We start from the raw sequence: 24,429 nt of genomic DNA, 5'->3' as shown, positions 1-24,429 counted from the left end.
CGGCTTTAAAATCGCATGACAAAAATATCATACACATTGAAAAAAAAACTGCATCACCAACGTAGCCTGGAAAACATTTGCTGGTTAGATGAAGTCAGCTATCTCATCGTAGCATATTTATATGCATATTTATAATCATACGGTTCTTGGAGTGAGCGCATACACTCATGAAGTTTAGTAACTTCCGGTCACTGCAACAAGCCCAGGTACAGTTTACCGACGGATGGGTACAGGACCTTGAAATGCACCGTGTAGAAAGTAAAGACCATCGTACGTATCATAAGTTTACCAGTCTCACAAATCGTCGTCATAAATACACATTCGTTAACCGTTTATTAATAGGACCTTTGAGCTCAACGGTAATTAATTAGCAGTGGAAATAATTTCTGGTAGCATCACAGAAATGTAGCAGTGACAATAATATTGTATGCTGTAATCGTACTGGGCAATTAGTGATACAAAACAACTGTTTTACCCTGTGAATAAAAGTATATGTTTTTGTCAATGTACCATAATAACAGAAGCGAAACGCAATATTGTGTCAGGACAATTCACTATTTATGCACAATAAACAAAGGAGCATAGCGCGACAATTTCTGTTCAGCGCCAGACTTGCTTGTAACCTATATCACCAATTATGTTATGAAAATGACGCATTAACTACAACAGCAGACTGACCTGTGTGGAAATGCTTGGAGCAGACTAACCTGTGAGCTGGAGTGTTCTGGGACGTTATATTTGGTCTTTGAATGGCTGCAATCCAGTCGCCTCTTTGTTACTTCGGAAACATGGCTGAACAATTTCTCTTCAACGACGTAATCCGATAACAACCGATCTCTTTACCCGTCGGCTTGCCGTGGCTGTCATGCGACCGGCTATTGCAGTTAATAATACAACAGCTTCTTGACATTTTTGTGTTTCTTTTTATCGCTGTATAACTGATTTTAATTGAAAGCCTGCGTGCGCTAGTACCGCTTGCCACGAGTTCCCAGAATCCTTTGCGGTTCTACCCGTGAATGACGTCACATTTTCAATCTCTATATAATATGCATGTTAAATTTTATATTTGGGGTAAAATATCAAGTCTTTTCAAGTAAACCGGTTCAAGTCCAATTCAAGTCCCAAGTCATTGGTGTAAAAGTCCAAGTCAAGTCACAAGTCTTAGAACATTTTTTCAAGTCAAGTCTAAAGTCATAAAATTAATGACTCGAGTCTGACTCGAGTCCAAGTCATGTGACTCGAGTCCACACCTCTGGAAAACAGACGCTGTTGTGACAGTGATGTACAGTCTTGTTGGTATATGTGTGATTTCTATAAATTTTACATCAGAGAAAAACTTTGGTTGTAAGATTCAGATAATTATTTAATAAAAGCGAGACATTTTAAATGAGAATAAGAAAGAAAAGTATTACTTTGTGCCCCCCTTTCCCTGTTAATGCCCTACCTGCCCCATGGCAAAACCTTGCTAGACCCGCCCCTGCACAGTTACCAGCTGTCAGCTACATAAAAAAAGGATCCTGGTGTTATTTGTCTCTCAGAAACAGTTCATAACTTCAACTCATTCATGTCACCTAAAAGGTAAACCTGTTTCTTCATCACCTGTTCAGCTCTGATGGTTCAGTAAGGACATCTCCTGGTTTCATCTTCATGTTTCCCTCTCACCACATATCCAAACCGACATCATGACCAGCAGCTTTACAGCTGTGGCTCCAGCAAACATCAGCTGATACTAGAAATTAATATTAAATAAATTCTAACAACAGCTGATCAAGCTTAAACGTGCTGCTGTTGTTTAGCGCGACATCCGCTGGTTTCCTCTTTCTGTCGCAAAGTGGGCGATAAACAAACAAGAGAGAAAAGCCGATCAGCTGATCATTGATCAGTTTCATGATTGAAGTAGCAACAGGAGAGGGAGGGGGGAGAATGAGAGAAGAAGAGGCAGCTGTGCAGCGTAACGACAGAATAAATCCAGCTTTGTGTCTTTTTCAGCTGAAGTCCGGGACAAACTGTGTTTCTTTCTCAGCTCAACATGAAACGCGTAATATTTTCTCTCAATACGAGACGATTCCATTTTTTACGGAACATTTGGCAACTCTACTAACTAACCTTATGAATAAAATAAAGTTCACTGTCAGTAACATCATAGCACCCACCCAGCTGTATAGAAACTCCGTCATGCTAGCTAGTAGCAGTACGAGTTATTGTAACTGACAGTAAAAAGTCAGCACAACGAAAATAAACTCCACCTAAACTTGGTTTATATCTGACCCAGATAGACTGCAGGTCATAACTTCTTACCTGAAGTTCAGTTCACCTGATACTCAGACCGGCGGCTGCCTCGGGCCTCTCCTCCTCCTGCCTCCCCTTTCTCTCATCCACCTGCTGCCTCTGTGGAAGCTCCGCCATAGCCACCACCAAACAAGTTATTTTTACACATCGGCCAGCATCTGGCCAATCCACCACCTTTCATTGTTTATACTGTTATAAAAAAAACCCAAAACAACAAACAAACAAACAAAAACAAATCATCGGCCCATAAAAATGAAAAATCACATCGGCCCACCGGGCAAATACAATACAATACAGTTTTATTTATGCAGATGGCTCTCTGTTATAATGTTTCCTCACTTGGCTCATGCGAGCCCAGCCCAATTTTTACTCTTTAAGTGTGCGCGTGTGTGTATGTGTGTGTGGGTGGGGGGATATATGTGTATTGAGAGTGTGGGGAGTGCGTTGGAGGGTGGGGTGGGCTGCTTTTAACTATGTAAAGCACTTTGTGCTACATTTTTTCTGTATGAAAAGTGCTTTATAAATAAAGATTGATTGATTGATTGATATAGCACATTTAAAAACCCGAAGGCACACCAAAGTGCTTCACAGTAATATGGAGAGTCACCATAAGTCAATAACAGGGTACAAATCGGGCACAAGCACAGACAGGATAGAGGCACTAACAGACCAGGAGAGTTAGATAAATACAAAATATGCTACGAAGGCAAAAACAGCAGTAAAATTAATAATAAAATAATAAATTTAATAAAAGATTTAGAAGTTTAAAATTTAAAAGATTTAAAAGGGTATTAACTAGTCAGGAAAGCCAAGTCAAATAGATATGCTTTCAATCTTGATTTAAAGGACTGGATAGAGTCCGAAGCTCGAATAGAAGCAGGGAGGCTGTTCCAAAGGTTGGGTGCAGCTGAAGCAAAGGCACGATAGCCTCTGGTCTTCAGTCTAAACTTAGGTTGGGCCAGGAGTAATTCACCTGATGATCTTAATGCGCAACAAGGAGTGTACAAATTGAGGAGGTCAGTGAGGTAGCTGGGCGCAATGTTATTCAGGATTTTAAAAGTGAGTAGCAAGATTTTAAACTCAATGCGATATTTGATTGGTAACCAGTGTAGATCAACAAGAGCCGGAGTAATAGGGTCAAATTTCCTAGCTCCAGTAAGAAGGCGAGCCGCAGCATTCTGAACAACTTGCAGCCTTCGAAGAGAGAAGGCTTGGAGACCACAGTAGAGAGAATTACAATAATCTAACCTGGAGGTCACAAAAGCGTGGATACGTTTTTCCAGGTCCCTGTGTGGTATATAATGCTTAGCTTTAGAAATTTGAAGTTGAAAAAAAACCCAGATTTAACTACAGATGATACTTGCTTATCGAGCTTAAAGGAGCTATCCAAATAGACACCCAGGTTACGCATAGAATCAGGGAGAGAGTTAGCAAGGGGCCTCAACAGGGCAACAAGCTGGTCTCGAGGAACATGGCTGTCAAACACCATAACTTCAGTTTTTTTCTCATTTAAAACGAGAGAATTTTCTGGCAGCCAATCTTTAACCTCTCTCAGGCAATCGTTCAGGGAGTTCAGTGATGCTGCCAAATCATCAGTCAGTTGACAATAGATTTGAATGTCATCAGCGTAAAAAGTGATAAGAAATATTGTATTTTTCAAATATGGAGCCCAAGGGTAGCATATACAAAGAGAATAATAAAGGGCCCAATACAGACCCCTGGGGCACACCACAACAGAGAGGGGCAACAGAGGAAGAGTATCCTCCCATCACAACAGAGAAGGATCTATCTGTGAGGTAAGAATTAAACCAGTTAAGGGCAGAACACTTGATGCCTACAATGTGCTCTAGCCTCCTCAAGAGTATATTATGATCAACCATGTCAAAGGCTGAAGACAGATCCAATAAAACTAAAACGGCAGGGCGACCAGAGTCAGCAAATACAAGAAGATCATTATAGACTCTTAGCAGGGCCGTTTCAGTGCTATGGTGTGGCTTAAAGCCAGACTGGTATTTGTCAGTAATATTATTTGCAACTAAGCAAGCCTGTATTTGGAGAAAGACGGCTTTCTCTAAAATTGTGATAAAAACGGAAGCTTCGAGATTGGCCTATAATTGGCAGGGTCTTTCTGATCGAAATTACTTTTTTTAAGAACAGGGTGCACTACCGCATGTTTAAAAGCAGTCGGGACACAGCCCACTAACAATGATAAATTCATTAAAAATAAGATGCAAGGCCCAATTTCCTCAAAACCTTCCTTGATAAATGCCCGGTATGCCCGATGACCAGTCCAGCAATGGCTGCAACAATGTCACAGTGATAATTTATACAGAGTATGCAATATTAAGGTGTTGTTAAATATCAACACTTCACCGAGTTCTTTTGATTCCTCAGAGGCATCCGATGAAAGACAAAACACTGCTCACTAGACCATTTAACACTTTATTTCTCTTTCACATTACTTCTAGGAGGGAGATGCGTCCTGCATGACACGTTGCCGCGGATCTCAAAATGGTGACGCGCGCTTAACAGTTTTATTACAGAAGCTCTCTCATTCTAGTCTGAACAACAGTGTCTCAGTAACTTTCCACTAGAGATGCTCCCCTCTTATGTACATTTTCCCAGGAAAGCGTGAGCGACACATGGTCTCATACCTTTATTTTTCAGGGCTGTGTCCACTTAATACTACACTATATAACTTTATAACACTTATTAATAAAAAGTATAGCATTATTGAGGCACTGCAAATTACTTAATCCCAACAGTATATATGTAGAGATATGTACAGAATTGCAAATTTACAGGTTAGGGGTAATTACAGTTGTATTATGTTGTGTATAAGTGTGCAAAAGTGCAAATTTACAGTTATGGATAAACAGTTTGACATAGTCAGTGATTCAGTAGCCTGATGGCCTGTGGATAGAAACTGTTTTTTAGTCTGGTTGTCCTTGCTTTCACACTCCTGTAGCGTCTGCTAGATGGTAGGAGTGTTGTAAATGTCCTGTAGTGGTGGGAGTGGTACTCCACAGATGAGTTTTGCCAACACGCTAAGAGAGCCTTCCTGTCCTGAGTGATGCTGTTCCTGTACCACACTATGATGGAGTTTGTCAGGATACTCTCCACTGTGCATCTGTAAAAGTTACTGAGAAGTTTTGAGGTGAGTCCAAATTTTCTCAGCTTCCTTAGGAAGAAGAGTCGTTGTTGAGCCTATTTGATGATCTACCGTGTGTTATGAGTCCAGGTGAAATCCTCACTGATGTGGGTGCCGAGGAGTTTGAATGTCTTCACCCACCTGAGTCCCGTTAATGCATAGTGGGGCGTGCTGGTCTTTCCTCATTCTTGTGTCAATAATCATCTCCTTAGTCCTCTCAGCATTTAAGGAGAGATTATTTTCCAGGCTCCAGGACACCAGCTGAGCCATCTCTTCCCTGTAAGCCGTCTCCTCTCCAGCAGTGATCAGGCCGACGATGGTTGCGTTTGATGTTTTTAACGAACACCTTTTATTGCATGTAATGCACAGACACACCAACAGAGGGCAGTAATATCCCTTCAACATACATTGTAAAATTACTATTACAACACTCCCACTTAATTTTACCATGGAGTTCACTTACTTCACTGGCATTGTTTATTTCTTTCCCCCAAAAAATATGCACCTATATCACAGTGTTACTAGAAAATAAAACATTTTCTCTTTTGTTTTGAACTCACACAAAAGAAAAAAATGTACTGTGTCCATCTTAGACAAAACTATTATTCTGCATTACAATATGCCTGACATTTTTTTTATTGAGCATCAACAATGGTAGTACAAAGATATACATGTAGCAAGGCCACAATGCTCCTTTTTATATATTTACCCCACCCCAAGAACATGTTGGACGCCGATCCAGAAGGGAAACAAATTAAAATAAATAAATGAATAAAGTGAATTTAAACGACGTACAAGGAAATTCACCATATTTGAAGATGTGCACTTAAAGGGCAATAATTTGCACAAAATTAATCACAATCATACAGAAAAAGGATGTACGGCAGCTGTCAAGCATCTATCAGGTGGGTATGGTTTTAATTTTCTCTAAATGTTTTAGCAATGTATCCCAAACGGCAAAGAATCTCTCCTTCGAACCCTTGAGAGCGTACTTTATCTTTTCCAACTGTATAAATTGTGTCAGGTCACTAAACAACAAAGCCACTTTGGGTGGCTTTTTTGACTTCCAATGCAATAATATCCTTCTTGAGTGCAAGCAGTGTAGTGAAAGCGATTATGTTTTTATGACTCTTCCTTAATGTTCTATGTCGTCTATCTGTGACACTAAATATACCCATAGCTGCATTGGGTTGAAGCTCAACATTCAATGCTTCAGACAATGTTTTGAAAATTGTTGACCAGTAGGCTTTTAAAGTTGGACATGACCAAAACATATGTGTTAAATCTGCAGAGGGATTTCTACATCTCTCACAGCTTGCATCTATGTTTCGAAATATTTTGGCCAGTCTTGCCTTGGAGTAATGAATGCGGTGTAGATATGCTTGACATCTTAACATAAGCATAAGCATAATATAGGCATATGCTTAAGCATATGATAGCCCTTTTTAAACTGAACACAGTCCAATCTTCTCTCTGAGATACTCAAACTTTTGTCTAGACAGTGGTTTGGTTAAGATGTCAGCCTTCATGTTTTCTGTACAGCAATACTTCAGCTGGATTTGTCCATTTTGCACACATTCACGAAAGTAGTGGTAATGAATGTCTATGTGCTTTGTTCTTGCATGATCAACTGGATTTTTTGCGATTGCAACTGCTCCTTGATTGTCCTCCAGGATCACTGTTGCTGTGGTCTCCAGTCCAAGCTCAGTTAGTAGTCGTCTTAACCAAATTCCTTCTTGTGCAGCTTGGCTCAAAGCAATATACTCAGCCTCTGCAGTTAAAAGTGCAACTGTTGCTTGTTTCTTGCTAAGCCAACTGACCGCACCTCCTGCAAGTAGAAAGATGTTTCCAGTTGTAGAACGTCGATCGTCCTGATCACCTGCCGGATCAGCATCTGAATACCCAACCAAGGTTCCTGTTTCTGTCCTTTGATATTTGAGTCCCAGGTTTAGAGTTTCTTTCAAATATCTCAGGATTCTTTTCACAGCTGTCAGGTGTGTAGTGTTTGGGTTTGCATTGAACCTTGACACCACACTCACTGCTTGTGCAATATCTGGTCGTGTGGCCATGGCTGCATACAATAAACGTCCAACCATGTACTGATGCATGCTTGGGTTTACAGGTTGACTGACATCATCACTCTTTCTTAATTTGACATTTGTGTCAGCTGGAGTTGCTACTGGATTGGCACTGTCCATTCCATACGTTTGTAGTATGTTTTCAATATACTGTCTCTGATGAAGCACAACATGGTTTTTGTCCTTGTCTTGGACCAGTGAGATGCCCAGAATGTAGGATAGCTCACCCATGTCCTTCATTTTGTAGTGTTTCTTCAGAGTGCCCTTTAAGTTCTTCGTGCTCTCTGCTGATTCTGTAATCAAAATCAGATCATCAACATACACAGCCAATATTTCCAACTCCTGACCTGTTCTAACAAACACACACTGATCTGAAGTACTCTGTGTAAAACCAATGCTTTTCATGAACTCTGTAAAAGCTTTGCTCCAGCAACGTGGAGACTGCTTCAGTCCATATATTGACTTGTTTAGTTTGCACACTAGATGTTCCTGCCCAGGTTTGATGTAACCCTCTGGCTGCTCCATGTAGATTTCCTCTTCCAGGTGTCCATTCAAGAATGCAGTCACAACATCCATTTGATGCACATTTAGATTGTTTTGCACAGCAAATGACAACAGTGTACGAACTTTTTCTCCTCTCCTCCTTCCCCTTATCTTCCCTGCTTAGCCTCTTGTGTCCTTGTCTTGTCTCGTGTGCATTACTTTCCCTGGAACAGTCTCTCACTGTCGTTCTCTAAAACCTAAAAGAGAATTATGGATTTGATCAACTGGTCTCTGAATGCTATTGACACCCTCTTCTCAACGAGAAATCTGGGCTCGGGAGAGCCTGAGTGCCCTGGAGGGACTTTCCCTGCCGGATACACGATGGATGGGTGGCAGACCTGGAGGATCTTGTGCCTGGCGGGACTGTCTATCGAGGACGCTGAAGACATCTACCTATTCGGAACCATGATAACAGGGTTCTTGCTGATCGGAGCTGGCTTGGCCCTGACTTATCGGAGAAATAAGAGAGCGGAACCAGCTGTTCAAACCCCCCCAAGGCTGACCGCTGGAATTGAAGCGACGGGACGAGGCGCGACCTCTCACAACAAACGCAGCATGGTTAACACCTTGGAGACGCTTACAGCTGCCGTGAAGACTCAAACTAACACCATTGAGCGTATGATGGGATACATCAGAGAGGGGCCTGCTCACAATGACACCCTTGAGCGAAAGTTGGATCACATCGCAGAACGGCTCACTGCAGCTGTGGGGTCTCAGAATCAAAAGAATGACAACACCACGGAACAGAAGTTTGATACCATCATGGGGAGGCTCGCGGCTCTCCAACGGGAGATCGAGGGACCAGTGTCGGAGGGCTAAATTCGGAGCTGCTCGCATAAAGGAGAAATCAACAATATTCAACATATGGACACCACGGCGCCAGCTGTTCAGGCCCAAGGCTGGAGCCCACCAAAACAACTCCCTGATAACGACTGTGTGATGACTATTCTTCCCATCCCATACAAGGCCACCTGGGTTGGCTGGCAGACTGTTTACTTAGCCTGATAGGGCGAAGGACACTGTCTCCGCTGAACTCTGGACACGCATACACACACACTTACACTGATAAGCACGCACTCATCCCCCTCCCTTTCCAAACGCCTTCGATGCTTGTTTCCTGCGGGGGAAGACGGTGGGTCTGCGTGCCGCGCTGAAATGGTAGCGCTGTGCAGGACGACTGCTGTGTTCCTTCGGATTACCCCCCACCCCCCTATCCACCCCTGTGGCTTGTCACGTGCTCTAATGTTGTGATGTGGACATTAATGTGCTCTCTGTGCAGAGGAGTTTTTTTGGTTTCCTGTTCTCATGCTGTCCTCCCATAGGTGCCCAGCCTGAGAAGAGGTCTCTTTTTTTCCTCTTGTACTTTTTCCCATTGTTGTGTAATTTTTCAGTGTTTTCTCTGCAACGCTGCCGATCTCCGACTGTATTCCCATGTGATGTCTTTGATGTGTGTGTAAGTCTGGGGGGGTCCTATTCCTCTGCGGGGCAACCTGCATATGGCCAATAAAGCATTCATTCAATTCAATTCAATTCAATTCAATTCAATTGAACCAAATCGTACGACTGGAGAGAATGTTTCATCATAGTCTGCACCATAAATCTGTGAATAGGCTTTGGCAACAAGTCTGCACTTGTACCTTTCCACTTGTCCATCACTGTGCTACTTAACTTTAAAGACCCATTTTGATCCAACTGCTTTGCGATCGTTTGGTAGATCCACTAAATCCCATGTGGCATTTTCCAGCAGTGAATCATATTGCAAACCAGCTGCTTCTTTCCACTCCTTTGCATTTGGACTTGACATTGCCTCTTCCAGTGTATTTGGTTCTGTGACACAACAGATGTTTGCATAATGGTCAACTGTAACTACGTCAGCAAATTCCTCAAATCCATATCTGTTTGGAGGTCTTCTGATCCGCTGATCTCCTTTTGCAGCCTCACTGGCGACAGTCTCCTCAGTACTTGTTTGTCTTTAACCCGTGTGTAGTGTCACCTCATTCCCCAAACAGAGATCATTTTCACTTTGTTTGTATTGAAAATCTGTTTCATTGAAGACCACATCTCGTCGAATCAGTATTTTTCTTTTCTCCTCATCCCACAGTCGGTAGCCTTTTGCATTGGTTGCATATCCCAGGAACTTTCACTGCCTTTTTGTCCAGCTTCTTTCTCTCTGTGTCTGGAACATGAGCATAAGCAACACATCCAAATACTTTCATATGGCTAATGTCTGTTTTTTTTCCATACCATCTCTGATAGGGTGTTTCGTTCTTTAAAGCAGATGTTGGGAGCCTATTCTGTATGTAAGCTGCAGTAGCAACAGCTTGGACTGAACTGAACATACACACACCCACAATGGACAACTGTACCCTCAAACACACAATAATAACATGGACTGAACCACCACTCACAACCACTAGCACTTTATATAGCCTCTGTAGAAACTATCTACACCCTCACTTATCTTAACTGCACTACTGTATAGCTCTGTGTAAATAATCATTCTGTACATTCGATAATCTTTAATCCTACAACTGTTTACAACTTGCATAGTTCCCATTTCTGTATAGCTGTATATCTCAGATTCTGTAAAGTTATTTATTTCATATTCTGTATAGTTTTTCATATTTATATCCTGTTCATAGCCTGTACATAGCTTTGTACTCACTACAGCCTGTACATACTTATAGTTATAGAATATTCACAACATACTTCATACCGTGTACATTATAACATAATAGACCCATTTCTGTAATATACTCACATATCTATATTATTGCTAATATATATTGTAATATATCTATATCACTAAAGCACTTCTGGATGGATGCAAACTGCATTTCGTTGCCCTGTACCTGTGCATGTGCAATGACAATAAAGTTGAATTCTATTCTATTCTATTCTGCCCAGTATGTGTTTGGCAACTTTGCATGTGACAGCATACTTCTAGCTGATTGCACTAGAGTTCTGTTTTTTCTCTCTGCAACACCGTTTTGCTGTGGTGTCATTTCAGTCATTTCATGGTGGATGCCTTGAGCTTTCTAATATTCTTGAAACTCTTTAGATGTGTATTCCCCACCATTGTCAGTTCTGAGTCTTATTACTTCCTGTCCACATTCATTTGAGAAGGTTCTTTCAAACTCTTTGAACTTGCTCAGGACTTCCGTTTTTTCTCTTATGAAATAGACTTTACAACATCTGGAGTAGTCATCAATGAAAGTTACAAAGTACTTTTTTCCTCCTACACTGTACAAAAAAATTGCAATATAAAAGTATTTTACTGTGTATTTTAAAGTTTTGTACTGTTTTTCTAGAATATCATTAAATTTACATAAATAGACTGTGATTTTACATTTCAAGTGTAAATTAACGTAAAATCTCTGTAAATGTAATAAAACATAATTTTCTTGTTTTTTAAATGTATTTGTCTGTACATTCACAAATGTATCATAATTGCACAAATATTTGTCCGTTATTTGAAAGATTGAACTGTTAAATTCAAATGTAATGCAATGGAAAAATATATAAAATGATTCTCATAAACTTTTTTTACATCAAATAATTATTATTATCGTTGTTACTTAGGGCGATCGTGGCTCAAGAGTTGGGAGTTCGCCTTGTAATTAGAAGGTTGCCGGTTTGAGCCCCGGCTCGGCCAGTCTCGGTCGTTGTGTCCTTGGGCAAGACACTTCACCTACTGGTGTTGGCCAGAGGGGCCGATGGTGCGATATGGCAGCCTCGCCTCTGTCAGTCTGCCCCAGGGCAGCTGTGGCTACAACTGTAGCTGCCTCCACCAGTGTGTGAATGTGAGAGTGAATGAATAGTGGAACTGTAAAGTGCTTTGGGGGTCCCGAAAAGCGCTATATAAATGTAATCCATTATTATTATTTAAACCAACTGTTAACTGAATATTTCTGTACATTTAAGTATTATTATTCATATTGCCGCATTCATTGACCTTGTTTATAGGTAATTTCATTGTTTAATCACATTAACATGTTCCTAATTTAATGTTTAAAAGCACTTGAAAAAGGCAAAATCCCATGTAAAATTAGGGCAACAAACTGTATTGTCATTACTGAAAATAACCGTAGTTTTGTGAGAAAGTTATTTTCTGTTATTTTCTGGTGTTATTTTGGCGTCCCAGCTATTACTGTTTTTCTAGGATTTTTTTTTAACGGTGTAGTGACTCAGTTTGAAAAGGACCACAAACGTCACTATGCACTAATTGCAACTTGCGTTTCGATCGTATTTCCACTGATTTGTAAGGCTTTCTTGATAATTTGCCCTCAACACAAGCTTCACAAAAAATGTCCTCCTCTTCTTTTGTAAAGCTAACTCCTTTTACCAAGTTTTTGACTTTTTTCAGATTTGTAGTGTGATCTAGGCGCTGATGCCACATACTTGCTGGAACTGATGCAGTTGACGCTCCATGACAAGTTGTGCAGTTTCCCTCAATATCCAGCTGATACAAGCCGTCAGATCTCTGTGTTCCCATTCCATGGAGAGCTCCATTCTTTCCTCTTATGTAGCAATGAGTCCTTTTGAACTTCACTGTTTCCCTTCTTGGCAGCAGCTCCCACTGAGAAAAAGTTCATTGATAATTTGGGAACATACAGCACATCATACATTGTGACATCTTTTCCATCACTAACTCTGAATGACATTTTCATTGTTATGTTGCCCAGACCTAAAGCCTCAACTACTCTGCCATCACCGAGTTTCACTGTTCGTGGTTCTGAAAACTCTTGGTAGTTTTGTAGAGCTTCTTTATTCCATGTCATATGTTTTGATGCTCCTGAATCAATTAACCATTCTTCTTGCTGTGTATCACTTTCACATGTTAGTAATTAGTATCAAACTTATAAGAAAGGGGACCACTTGAACCCAAATCAGCATATTGAGAACTGCTAATTACATCTGAGAGCATCTTTGAGAAAAGTTTGAGAATGTTAGACAACAAGCTGTGAATGTGATGAAGTGTTGTGTTAACACACATGAAGCTGCTTCAGTTTGTTAGTAAATCTGTATTTGAACAACAAACCAATTTATGAAAGAAAATATATCGAGAAAAGGCTTCTGTGTTTACTGTGATAACCACAAAGAAGGAGACATAGGCTGTATCCCAATCCAGGGTCTGCAGCCTTAAAGGCCGCATTTTAAGGCCGATTACGTCACAGCGACGCGACGAAGGCTGCTCGAAATGCAGTCCTCAAATGCGTCCTTCATTTCCCTGAATTTTAAGGACGTGGCAGTGTAGACTTCGTGGCCCAACATATCCCAGAATGCATAGCGCGGCGGTGGGTGTGGATAATTTTGCCGAAAAAAAACGGCGGATGAGGGGCGGCCGAAGAGTAAACTTTAAGTAAGTACTGAATATGATGTCACTTATTTATGTGCAAATGTTTACTAACGAAGAACATGAAAACATTACTGTTGGCCACATGTCGGCAAAGTTATGTGACATTAGTGACGTTTGTACTAACTTGGTTTTAAAGCCTTTACTTTAAAATATACGCCGTTCAATAGCTGAGCTTAATCTTACAGAGAATGATCAAAGCTCATGTAGAAACAAACAAACAAATGATTTTCTCCTTCATTTCTGTCAAACAAAGCTGTATGACACGTTTCCAGCTGTTAGTATCATGGTTGCTAGGCAACCTGGGCAGCGCAACGGAGGCTAGACCGTCCCATTTCACCAGCCTCGCACTTCTGGCCTTAGCGGTCTTTAAGTACGTGGCCCTTGAGGATCGTTGAGGCTGCGTACTTTAAGGCTGCAGACCCTGAATTGGGATACAGCCATGGTCGTGTCCAAATTCATGGGCTGCATCCTCCTGAGGCCGCATTTGTAGACCGATTACGTCACAGCGACGCGCCGAAGGCTGTCCAAATTCGTAGACTCCTCCGAATGCAGCCGACAAATGCGTCCTCCTTTTCCCCGAATTTGAAGGATGGGTCGGGTGTGTCCTTCGTGGCCTACCATATCCCAGAATTCATAGCGCGGCCCAGCCAAACTCCAGTTTCCAACAATGGCGGCCGCTACTAAGTTTTAAAATTACTCATACTAATCTTTCTGGGTCACAAAATAAACTTTTAACATATTTTCAGGCGAGAATGTGGGTGTGTAAACCTCAAATATCTGCTCGGTTTATCAAGATATCGCATATTTGCAAAAGTGCTTCGACGTTTTCGGAGACGGCTGTTACCCACCAGCTCGATAGCTAGCCGGGAGCTCGAGGGTTACTGATGCGGCCGAGAACGGCACAACTCCCGGCACATCATTTTCAGATCACCGCGGACTTTCGCTACTCATGTTAAAAGTAATATATAAGTCACTTAGACCAGCGGTCCCCAACCTTTTTTGCGCCACGGACCGGTTTATGCCTGACAATATTTTCACGGACCGGCCTTTAAGGTGTCGCGGATAAATACAACAAAATAAAACTAGTACCGGTACCGGAAAAAAGAAGATTTATTCATAACACACGTGAAAAGACCCAGGAAAACCGAGTAAACGATAAAAACGATAACAAAATAACGCTGAAAACCGATAAAAACCCTGAAAACCAGACATTTCACACCTGAGCCTCAACTCTCGCGGCCCGGTACCAAACGACTCACGGACCGGTACCGGTCCGAGGCCCGGGGGTTGGGGACCGCTGACTTAGACAACCTAAAAATGTCATTGTTTGGCTTTTTTCAGTGTTTTGTTTGTTCGTGAGTAAATCGGTTTGGCTGAGATTAAAGTTATTAGATTAGATTAGATAAAATAAAACTTTATTAATCCCCCGGGTGGGTTCCTCCTTGGTTTTTACACAGCTGACTAAACGTCAAACAGAAAACTGATTAAACAGAAGTATGAGACAGTCGAGAATTTACGCCAGTGACTTGTTATATTTTAGATAGCAAGGAGCAGACGGCCAAGTTTATTAAACTCCACCGAGACAGCAGTGACGCTAATCTGAAGGCGAGACCGTCCAATTTCACGGCCGTTTACTTCCGGCCTACCCGACCTTCTGAGGACCCGGCCCACTTAGACCGCGAAGGCCGGGTCCTCAGGAGGATGCAGCCCATGAATTTGGACACGACCCATGAGACGGGGCTTTGTGGAGTGTGCCAGGAGGAGGTGGAGACAGTAGAGCATGTAATACTGCGGTGCAAGGGTTATGATGTGGAGAGGTCAGTTCTGCAGAATAGGTTGACAGAGCAGGGAATTTAATCTGAAGAGTGTGTTGGAGGGTAGTAGGGCACAGGTGAGGGAACTGGTGGGGTTTCTGAAGGATACAGGTGTTTATGAAAGAGTGTAGGGTTTTTTTTTATACAAATTGTAAACTCACTGTCTGACCCATACTCCGGAACAGTAGGAGGCGGTAATGCTCCTTTACGTTGGTTGCCAACCGCCGTTAAACACAAAGAAGAAACGCGAGGCGAGATTTGCAGCGTGTGTGGAGTTAGTAGGTCAGAGAGTCAGAGCCGCTTTCAGCAGTAATAACAAAGAAAGTAAAGAAAAAGTCAAAGATGCTGTCTGCGCGTTTCCTGCGGTTACGGTCTCGAGCTCTTCCCCGGATTTTCAGTAACGGTCAGTTTAATTTCGCGCAGCATCGCGCGCCATTCTCCGTGTGCTGTGTGAGCGCAGTGAGGAGGAAGCAGCTAACTCTCAGGCACTCGCTCCTGGCTCTCAACGAGGTATTTAACCGTCAGGTACACATGAGCGTCAGCATCGCGACGCTTTACTGCATACGCTGATGATGTCATGAGTAACAATGCTGCACTGCTCCAGCTAACAGCTAACCGGCGTTTCTACAGTGACATGCGCACTGCTGTTCTGAAAGTTTAAGCGTCATTTTGAGTGAGTGACGTAAATGTGTCAGCTGAGCCGAACAGTGACGTGGGCGGTCCCAGGGAGGGTAATGTCAGCTGGATGGTAACAGAAGCATGTGACAGATTGTCTGACGTGAACATTTACAGAGGTCATAACAGACAAAAGCACGTGGATACTCCACTCATCAATAAATAGATAAACGGTGACATGAACATGTCTGAGCATCCGTAACCACGTCGTTACAGATTTACAGACTCAGCTGATACATGTTAGGATCCTTCGTTCGTTGGTTGGAACTGCAGAGTTGTGTTGTTCTTGAAGATCATCGTATTTGACCGTCGCCTGTAGAAAATACTTTGATGTGTTTTGGCTCTTTAATGAAGTGCAAACATTTACACACAAGTATAATCCAGGCTCGAATAAAAAATGGACAGAAAGACAAGTGGCGGTTTCGATACGTCATAAATGTTTTATTGACAGTACAACATAGAAAATATATCAGACGTTTAAATGGAGAGTGTGTGTGTGTGTACACGATCAGTCAAATGTTTGGACACACCTTTCTATTTAATGGTTTTTCTTTATTTTCACTACTTTGTACATTGTAGATACAACCTGAAGACATCAAATATATCAAGCAAGATATATTATGTGTATTTTCATGTGTGTGTATATATATATGCGTTCTCTCCATGAGCTTCATGAGGTCGTCACCTGAAACGGTTTCCAACAGTCTTGAAGGAGTTCAGAGATGCTGAGCACTTGTTGGTCCTTTGCCTTCACTCTGCGCTCCATCTCATCCCAAACCATCTCCACTGGGATTAGGTCAGGTGACTGTGGAGGCGCAGCACTGCATCACTCTCCTTCTTGGTCAGTTAGCCCTGACACAGCCTGGAGGTGTGTTTGGGGTCCACAGATGAACCCTGACAGGCACACCTGTGAGGTGAAACCATTTCAGGTGACTGTGTCAGGAAGCTCACTGAGAGAAGGCCGACGGTTTGCAGCGCTGTCAACAAAGCAAAGGGTGGAATCATCAAATATATGAAGTAAGTAAGTATATATGGAACTATGGAGCAAAGAAAACAATGGTAAGTAACTCTAAATATGTTTAAGTCTTCAGTTTGTATCTACAATGTAGAAAGTTGTAAAAATAAAGAAAAACATTAAATGAGAAGGTGTGTCCAACCTTTTGACTGGCAGTGTACATATATATATATATATATATTTTAATATATTAAAAAAAAAATAAACCTATAAAATGAGTTTCTCAGAAGTAAAGTTGGACAAAGAGCTCAGATGGTTCTGACGGTCTGCACAGACCTGTGTGTAAGGGACCGGCCGACTTCTTTTCTGAGATGTGTTACTGTCCTCAAATTCAAAATGACTTTTTATTCATAAAATGAAACATTTCTCTAATCTTAAACATTTTATGTACTATTGTGGATGTGATATGTGGCTATGAGTTTTGCAAAACATTGCATTCTGGTTTTATTTACATCTTGCACGACGTCCCGTTTTTGGAGGAATTGTAGTTGTAAAGTCGTCTCCCAGTGCCAAACACATTTTGTTCCTTTTGTTGTTTTTGACCAGATGCAGTCCCACGGTCCGTCCACCCGTGTCATCTCCACAACACCGCCCTCCGAGCACGGAAACCTCATTTATGCTGGCAGCCTGGGTTTAGCTGTTCGGGGTCAGTCACTTGCATCTTGTTGTGAAATATCATAACAACAACAGCTGTTGTTCACCACAGGTCTCAGTGACAGTGCGTCCAATAACTGTAAGCCTGTAGACAAAAGCAAACACAGTTAAACTTCAAGCCCTCATTAGGCAAAGTTTGAGTCTTGGTGTGGATGTTTCATCATTGTGACTAATGTCAGAAAGGATAATAAGACTGACTTTTCCTCATTTACTCCAGGAAACCATGACATCGAGTTATATAAGCTGTTGCAACAAACTCACAGGTAACTGGATGCCTGTGAGTTTGCTGGTGAAGAGCTTGAGATTTATTTTAAAATCTTAATCCAGATGTTTTCTTTAAAAAAAGAAACAAACCAGGTGGACACCTACTAAAAAGTCCACTCTGCTCTGATTGGTCAGCTCCTACAGGACCTTTGCTGAGCACGCCTTGATTCTGTTGTATACACAGTGCATACGCACTATTGTTTGTTGTGTTGGAAGTGTTGGCACAGATGCTGACAAAGAGGGGACGCATTGAACAAGACTCCTATCAGGGAGTTCTTTCTGCCCGCTGTGTCTGAATGCTTGTCCAGATTGGGCTGTCTGTCTGCCGTCTGTCTTCTGTAGGGTCTTTACAGTAATTCACAATAGTAGCACACTAATAAAACTGAATTGTGAAAGTAACTATGTAACATGGCTCTGATAGTGGGGCATGCTTTACTTAGACATTGACGTGTGGACTGTTGTTGGAAGTAACACGGGTTGTGTGACTCTTGTTTTTTGGCAGGGGTGAAGATGTTCTCGTACAGCACTAGTGCAGCCAGTCTCTTCCTCATGCCACAAATACTCCTGAAAACTGGACTCGGAGTCCAGAGTTTTGCCTTGCAGGCAGCTTTCTGTGGAGTCATTGGCGTTTTTACCTTCCTTACCCCCATCCTTCTTCACATCATCACCAAGGGTTACATAATCCGCCTGTACCACAACCCAGACAAAGATGTCTACACAGCAGTCACCTACAGCGTGTTCCTCACCGAGAAAAAGAGCGTGTTCCACCAGAGCCAGGTGAGGATCCCGGCTGTCAGTAAGATGTTCACGACTTTCTACGCCGGGAAGGTGGGGTTCCTGGTAAACCCGGACATTTTCCCCGTCCCGCACGACTACAATCATCTGATGGGCTACGATAAACCGTTCAGTTTCAGAGCAGATGACATGGAGCAACCTGACAAGAGCTGAGACTTAAGGAGGCAGAATGTTGTTGACCGAGTAAACCTGAGTGCACAGCTCAGACTCTGCCAGAGACAAACATCCACGGACAAAATGCTCCCACGTTTGTCTTCACTATAATAAGTGCTAATAAAATAAAATTCTAACTTTATTATCCTGACTTGTGTGTGTTGCCTTTCTGAAGCTGTGAGCAATGATGTCAGTTATCAAGAGTAAAGTCATAGAGCTGGATGCTCTGTTCCAGGGCTGAGACCAGACTTACATCCACAGCTATCATCATGTTAGCTCACGTTTAATTTTCGTTTGTTTCTACCACCAGTTTGATTGTTTGAACATTGTCAGATTCGTTTTTGTTTTAGTTTCTTTTATCATGTTTGGTTGAGAACGGTTTCTCGTTCTCTCAGGCTTTACCTGGGGGCCGTCCTCTGTGTCTGCTGGGTTGGGCTCACGCTTGCTGTCAAGCTGTGTGTCCTAGAACAGGACTGGGACAACATCAATATACAAATGCAGAACATTTAATGGCCTTCAAGTTTGGGTCTTCTATCATATTGTACTGGTTTGCTACTCTCCAGTATGTACTCTGTACTGTCAGGTCCATGTGTGCAGACTTAATCAAAGGGTTAAACAAGACCACTGCATTAACTGTTTAAGAATTACACCTTTTTTATTACCTAGTCTTATATTTTCAGAGGATTAAAATTAATTGGACAAACTAACATAGTTTTATATATAAGTATTGCAAAAATAAATCTAGAGCTCGTTAGCATCGCTAGATACTGTCTGCCTCTCCTGTCCAGAATTCAGCTGCTCGTGTTATCACTAGAGCCTCTTCTACTCACTACATCACTGTCATCAGCTTTCCAAGTGACCGATGTAAAAGCAGGACTCAAACGCAGGACCAAGTGACAACAGTGCATGTGTCTGCAGTCCATATTAAACACAGTTCACAAACAGCTGTGATGGTCCAGTTTCCTCGAGGCTTCCACAAAGTCCAGGCAGAATCCAGGACTCTCCAAAATCTTCAAACAGTCCCGAGCACAGGTTGTTTGTTTTTACTCACAGTTCAATTTGTGAATTGATATGACTTTTTTCAGGAGATTTATGTCTGCAGGATAATTCTCTCACCTGTGCAGGACAAAAAGAATTAGGATCTGATAGGCAAGGCAAGTTTATTTGTATAGCACAATTCAACAACAAGGTGATTCAAAGTGCTTTACAGAGACATTAGAAACAAAAACAAATAAAAAGCATGATTTAAAATTGATTAAAACAAGCAAACTAACTAATTAACAAACAAACAAAACAGTATATAAAATCAAAACAGATAAAATCAGTAGTTAAAATGTTAGTTTTGAAGTTTAAGCTTAAAAGTGTGGATTTGGTGCTTTATTCAAATGCAGCTGAGAACAGGTGAGTCTTCAACCTGGATTTAAATAAACGGAGTGTTTCAGCTGATCTGAGGCTTTCTGGGAGTTTGTTCCAGATATATGGAGCATAAAAGCTGAATGCAGCTTCTCCGTGTCTGGTTCTGACTCTGGGAACTGATAAAAGACCGGATCCAGATGACCTGAGGGATCTGGAAGGTTCATACTGGGTCAGGAGGTCATTGATGTATTTTGGTCCTAAACCATTCAGAGCTTTATAGACCAGCATCAGGACTTTAATGTCTATCCTGTGACGGACAGGCAGCCAGTGTAAAGACCTCAGAGCTGGACTGATGTGGTCCACTTTTTTGGTCTTAGTGAGGACTCGAGCAGCAGAGTTCTGAATGAGCTGTAGTTGTCTGACTGATGTTTTTAGGTAGACCTGTAAAGATGCTGTTACAGTAATCAAGCCTACTAAAAATGAATGCATGGACTAGTTTTACCAGGTCCTGTTGAGACATCAGGGGCCCGTTCTTCGTACCTCGCTAAGTAAGTTAGCTGGATTTGATTGTTGACGATTTCGCGTGATCTTGGATCGTTCGGTTCTCCGAAGCTCATCCGGGACTTGCTGTCATAGTAACAGATCCGTAAGCGTAAACCTGCTCGGGAGCAGGTTTACTTTATGTAAACAGGATTAGATCGCGGCCACGCAGGTATGTCCGCTTCAGTTATACGAAAGCAACAGCGATATTCCACCACTGTTTCACCATAAATAAATATTATCAATGTAACTAAAGATAATGCAGCACTTGATCTTGTTATTGATGTCACACAGATACATACAGGTCATTTCCTAAAAAAGGGAAATGTACTATTAACATTCTATTACATGTATGTGATTATTACAAATGTAATTCATATTTCAGAGTAGTAATTGCAAATTACTTCGTGTAATCAAGATGGGAGACCACGGCTATAAAAGGGAAGGTGGATTTGGGAAGCCTGTTGCAGCCATGTCCTGTCCGTTTACGCGAGCAGCCCATTGTGGAAGGTGCAAGATTGATAAGGAGAGTTTTCAGAATCCAGCGTATATTGCGGGACAGACAGGATCCTTTAGCTCAGCGCGACAGTGTGCTCATTGAGAGATATCGATATTCCCGTGAGGGTATTATTCACTTAACCAACTTGTTGACAAGGGGGTGCAGGACCACCACCTGTCTTTTTGTGCTCTGCCCTTTTCTTGGTTGCTGTTATAAACAAACAAACAGATTATTTCAGGGTCTCTTTCCAAGAGACGAAAAGCAATATAAGTGATAAATATTACCATTCTGTAGAATATTCTTATATTCCACTTTTACTTGTTCCCATGTTCTAGTGGGTCCTGTTGTGGCTCTAATGTGAAAGGGGATATAATATAACATAATATAATATAATGTAATATAATATTGGATAATATAGTGTGATATGATAAATTTACCCTACCACCTACTGGTGTTGGCCAGAGGGGCCGATGGCGCGATATGGCAGCCTGGCTTCTGTCAGTCTGTCCCAGGGCAGCTGTGGCTACACCTGTAGCTGCCTCCACCAGTGTGTGGATGTGAGAGTGACTGAATAGTGGCATTGTCATGCGCTTTGGGTGCCTTGAAAAGCGCTATATCAATCCACTCCATTATTATTGTTATTATTAAATTACTTACGAGTTTAATTTGTCAGCAACTTTCTGCCAGCCCTCTCTCCTTGCTTTTGCAGCCTTTGCAGTGTTCCCTTGCGTTCTGATTAAACTCTGAAACTCCTGAAATCCCTCAATCAAGAGTTCTTGCTCTGCTGCCGAAAAATACCGAGCGCGCTCCTTCGACATTTTCGCCGACCAATCAGAGGGTTGCCGATCAATGTTTCTACTATCGATGCGTAGCCCCTTTTACGACACCCAGTGATCTCACATTACTTCATCCAGCTGTACTGATCGTCAACAGCAGGTGTGTTCGGAGAACCGGATTAGCGAGCTCACGGTTAGCGCGATGATTTGGTCTTGGATGTGTCATTTGATCTTGGATGTAGTAAGCGATGTACGGAGAACGGGCCCCAGATCTTTTATCCTTGAGATATTCTTGAGGTGATAGTAAGCTGACTTTGTTATTGTCTTAATGTGTTTTTCTAAGTTTAGGTCTGCATCCATCACTACACCCAAATTTCTCGCCTGGTTTGTGGTTTTTAGGTGTATAGATTGAAGTTCTCTGGTGACCTGTAATCGTTTTTCTTTGGCGCCAAAGACTATTACCTCAGTTTTGTTTTTGTTTAGCTGGAGAAAATTGTGGCACAACCAGTCATTAATTTCCTCAATGCATTTACCAAGAGCCTGTACAGGGCCTCGGGCTCCTGGTGCCATTGTGATATATATTTGTGTGTCATCTGCATAGCTGTGATAGTTTATTTTGTTGTTCTTTATCATCTGTGCCAGTGGGAGCATGTAAATGTTAAACAGAGGGGGTCCCAAGATGGAACCTTGGGGAACTCCACATGTGATACTTGTCTGCTCGGATGTGAAGTTACCTATTGATACAAAGTATTTCCTGTTTTCTAAGTATGTTTTGAACCAGTTTATAATAATAATAATGGATTGGATTTATATAGCGCTTTTCAAGGCACCCAAAGCGCTTTACAATACCACTATTCATTCACTCTCACATTCATACACTGGTGGAGGCAGCTACAGTTGTAGCCACAGCTGCCCTGGGGCAGACTGACAGAAGCGAGGCTGCCATATCGCACCATCGGCCCCTCTGGCCAACACCAGTAGGCAAGTAGAGTAAAGTGTCTTGCCCAGGGACACAACGACCAGGACAGAGAGCCCAGTGATCGAACCGGCGACCTTCCAGTTACAGATGCGATTCCCAACCCCCTGAGCCACGGTCGCCCACAAGTTTAGCACAGTTCCTGAAAGACCTGCCCAGTTCTCCAGTCGTTTGAGTAATATGTTGTGGTCGACTGTGTCAAATGCTGCACTGAGATCCAGTAAAACTAAGACTGACATTGTTCCACTGTCTGTGTTCAGACATATGTCATTAAACACTTTGGTCAGAGCGGTTTCAGTGCTGTGGTTCTGTCTAAAACCTGACTGGAAGGCATCGTAGCAGTTATTCTGTTTTAAGAAGTAACTGAGCTGTTGAGAAACTGCTTTTTCAATGATCTTACTTAAAAATGGGACATTTGAGATCAGCCTGTAGTTGTTCATTTGTGTCTTGTGAAGATTGTCCTTTTTCAGTACAGGTTTTATTACAGCAGTTTTTAGTGGTTCTGGAAACACACCTGACATTAAAGAAAAGTTGACGATCTGTAACAGGTCTGACTCCAAAGTCTTTGAGACCTTGGGAGTGACAGGATTCTTGAAAGGCTTTAAAAGAGATACAGATAGCTGACAACATTAAGGGAAACCTGAATGCACGTCACCTACAGACCACCTGCTAGCCGTGTTATGCTGTACATGGTTGTCGGGGATTTGGGTGACTTTGTTTTCTTCTGCCTTAGAGCGAGGGAGGAGGGAGCAAATGAATCCCAGTTGACCAGCTGGGGCTGAAAAAATAAGCTTGAAAGTAAAAATGCCAAAAACTGTGGAGATGTTCTCTGTTGGCTCCAACACTGAGCTAACCCCCTGTGATCTTATTCACTGTCACTGTCTAATAAAGAACCATTAACACCATATTTACAGTCTGGCACACAAAACTGCTGTTTCTTTTCTTTCCTTGGAGCAAATACACGATTTGTGGTTTTGTTTTTAGTTAGAGTAAACATGGCAGGTGTATGCACACAAGGCTGACTACTCACATCAGCTCACCTCATTCATTTCCCAGCAGCCAAAAATATATACAGAAACACTTCCCCATCAAAAAAGTTTATATTTTTTGAAAGAATGGGGTTCCAATACCTTATTAGGACACCTAAAAATGAATTATTTGTAGCATTTTAAATAATAATGTCTTTAACATTATTGTTGTATATAAATTAACATCACATTAACATGAAAAAACCTGTTGCAGATGTTGGATGTGCTGCAATAACTTGAGCTTCTGAGTGCACACAAGGCTGTGGCAGGCAAAACGTTTCTGCAGGGCAGGGATGTAGATCAGCCGGTAAATGGAGCGCTTCAGCTCCCTCTTCACCACGACGGAGTGGTGCAGCTTCCACATCACTGCAGCCGCAGCACCGATCCGTCTGTCGATCTCCCTTCACCCATGAACCTGAGATACTTGGGGCAGGAACTCGTCCCTGACCCAGACTGGGCACTCC

At 42.0% G+C, this 24,429-nt stretch overlaps 1 protein-coding gene across 3 annotated transcripts; it reads left to right on the top strand.

Moving 5' to 3' along the window:
- Positions 1-15,459: 15,459 nt before the first annotated feature.
- tmem70 (transmembrane protein 70) lies at positions 15,460-18,941 on the top strand. 3 transcript variants are annotated; one of them, XM_040037012.1, is made up of 3 exons: positions 15,460-15,759; positions 17,471-17,570; positions 18,345-18,941. In XM_040037012.1, exons 1-3 carry the CDS (start codon positions 15,577-15,579, stop codon positions 18,788-18,790), a joined length of 729 nt encoding a protein of 242 aa, XP_039892946.1. In that variant the 5' UTR covers positions 15,460-15,576; the 3' UTR covers positions 18,791-18,941. The 3 variants fall into 3 exon arrangements, with proteins under 3 accessions (XP_039892946.1, XP_039892947.1, XP_039892948.1); XM_040037013.1 differs by having other exon boundaries at positions 15,463-15,744; XM_040037014.1 differs by having other exon boundaries at positions 15,515-15,637.
- The last annotated feature ends 5,488 nt before the right edge of the window (positions 18,942-24,429 follow it).

The sequence above is a fragment of the Simochromis diagramma genome, unplaced genomic scaffold (genome assembly GCF_900408965.1).
Source record: "Simochromis diagramma unplaced genomic scaffold, fSimDia1.1 OVJJ01000630.1, whole genome shotgun sequence".
In the NCBI taxonomy this organism is placed as follows: domain Eukaryota; kingdom Metazoa; phylum Chordata; class Actinopteri; order Cichliformes; family Cichlidae; genus Simochromis; species Simochromis diagramma.
Note: the sequence above shows the minus strand (reverse complement) of the source record. Positions and strands in the feature narration are given on the sequence as shown.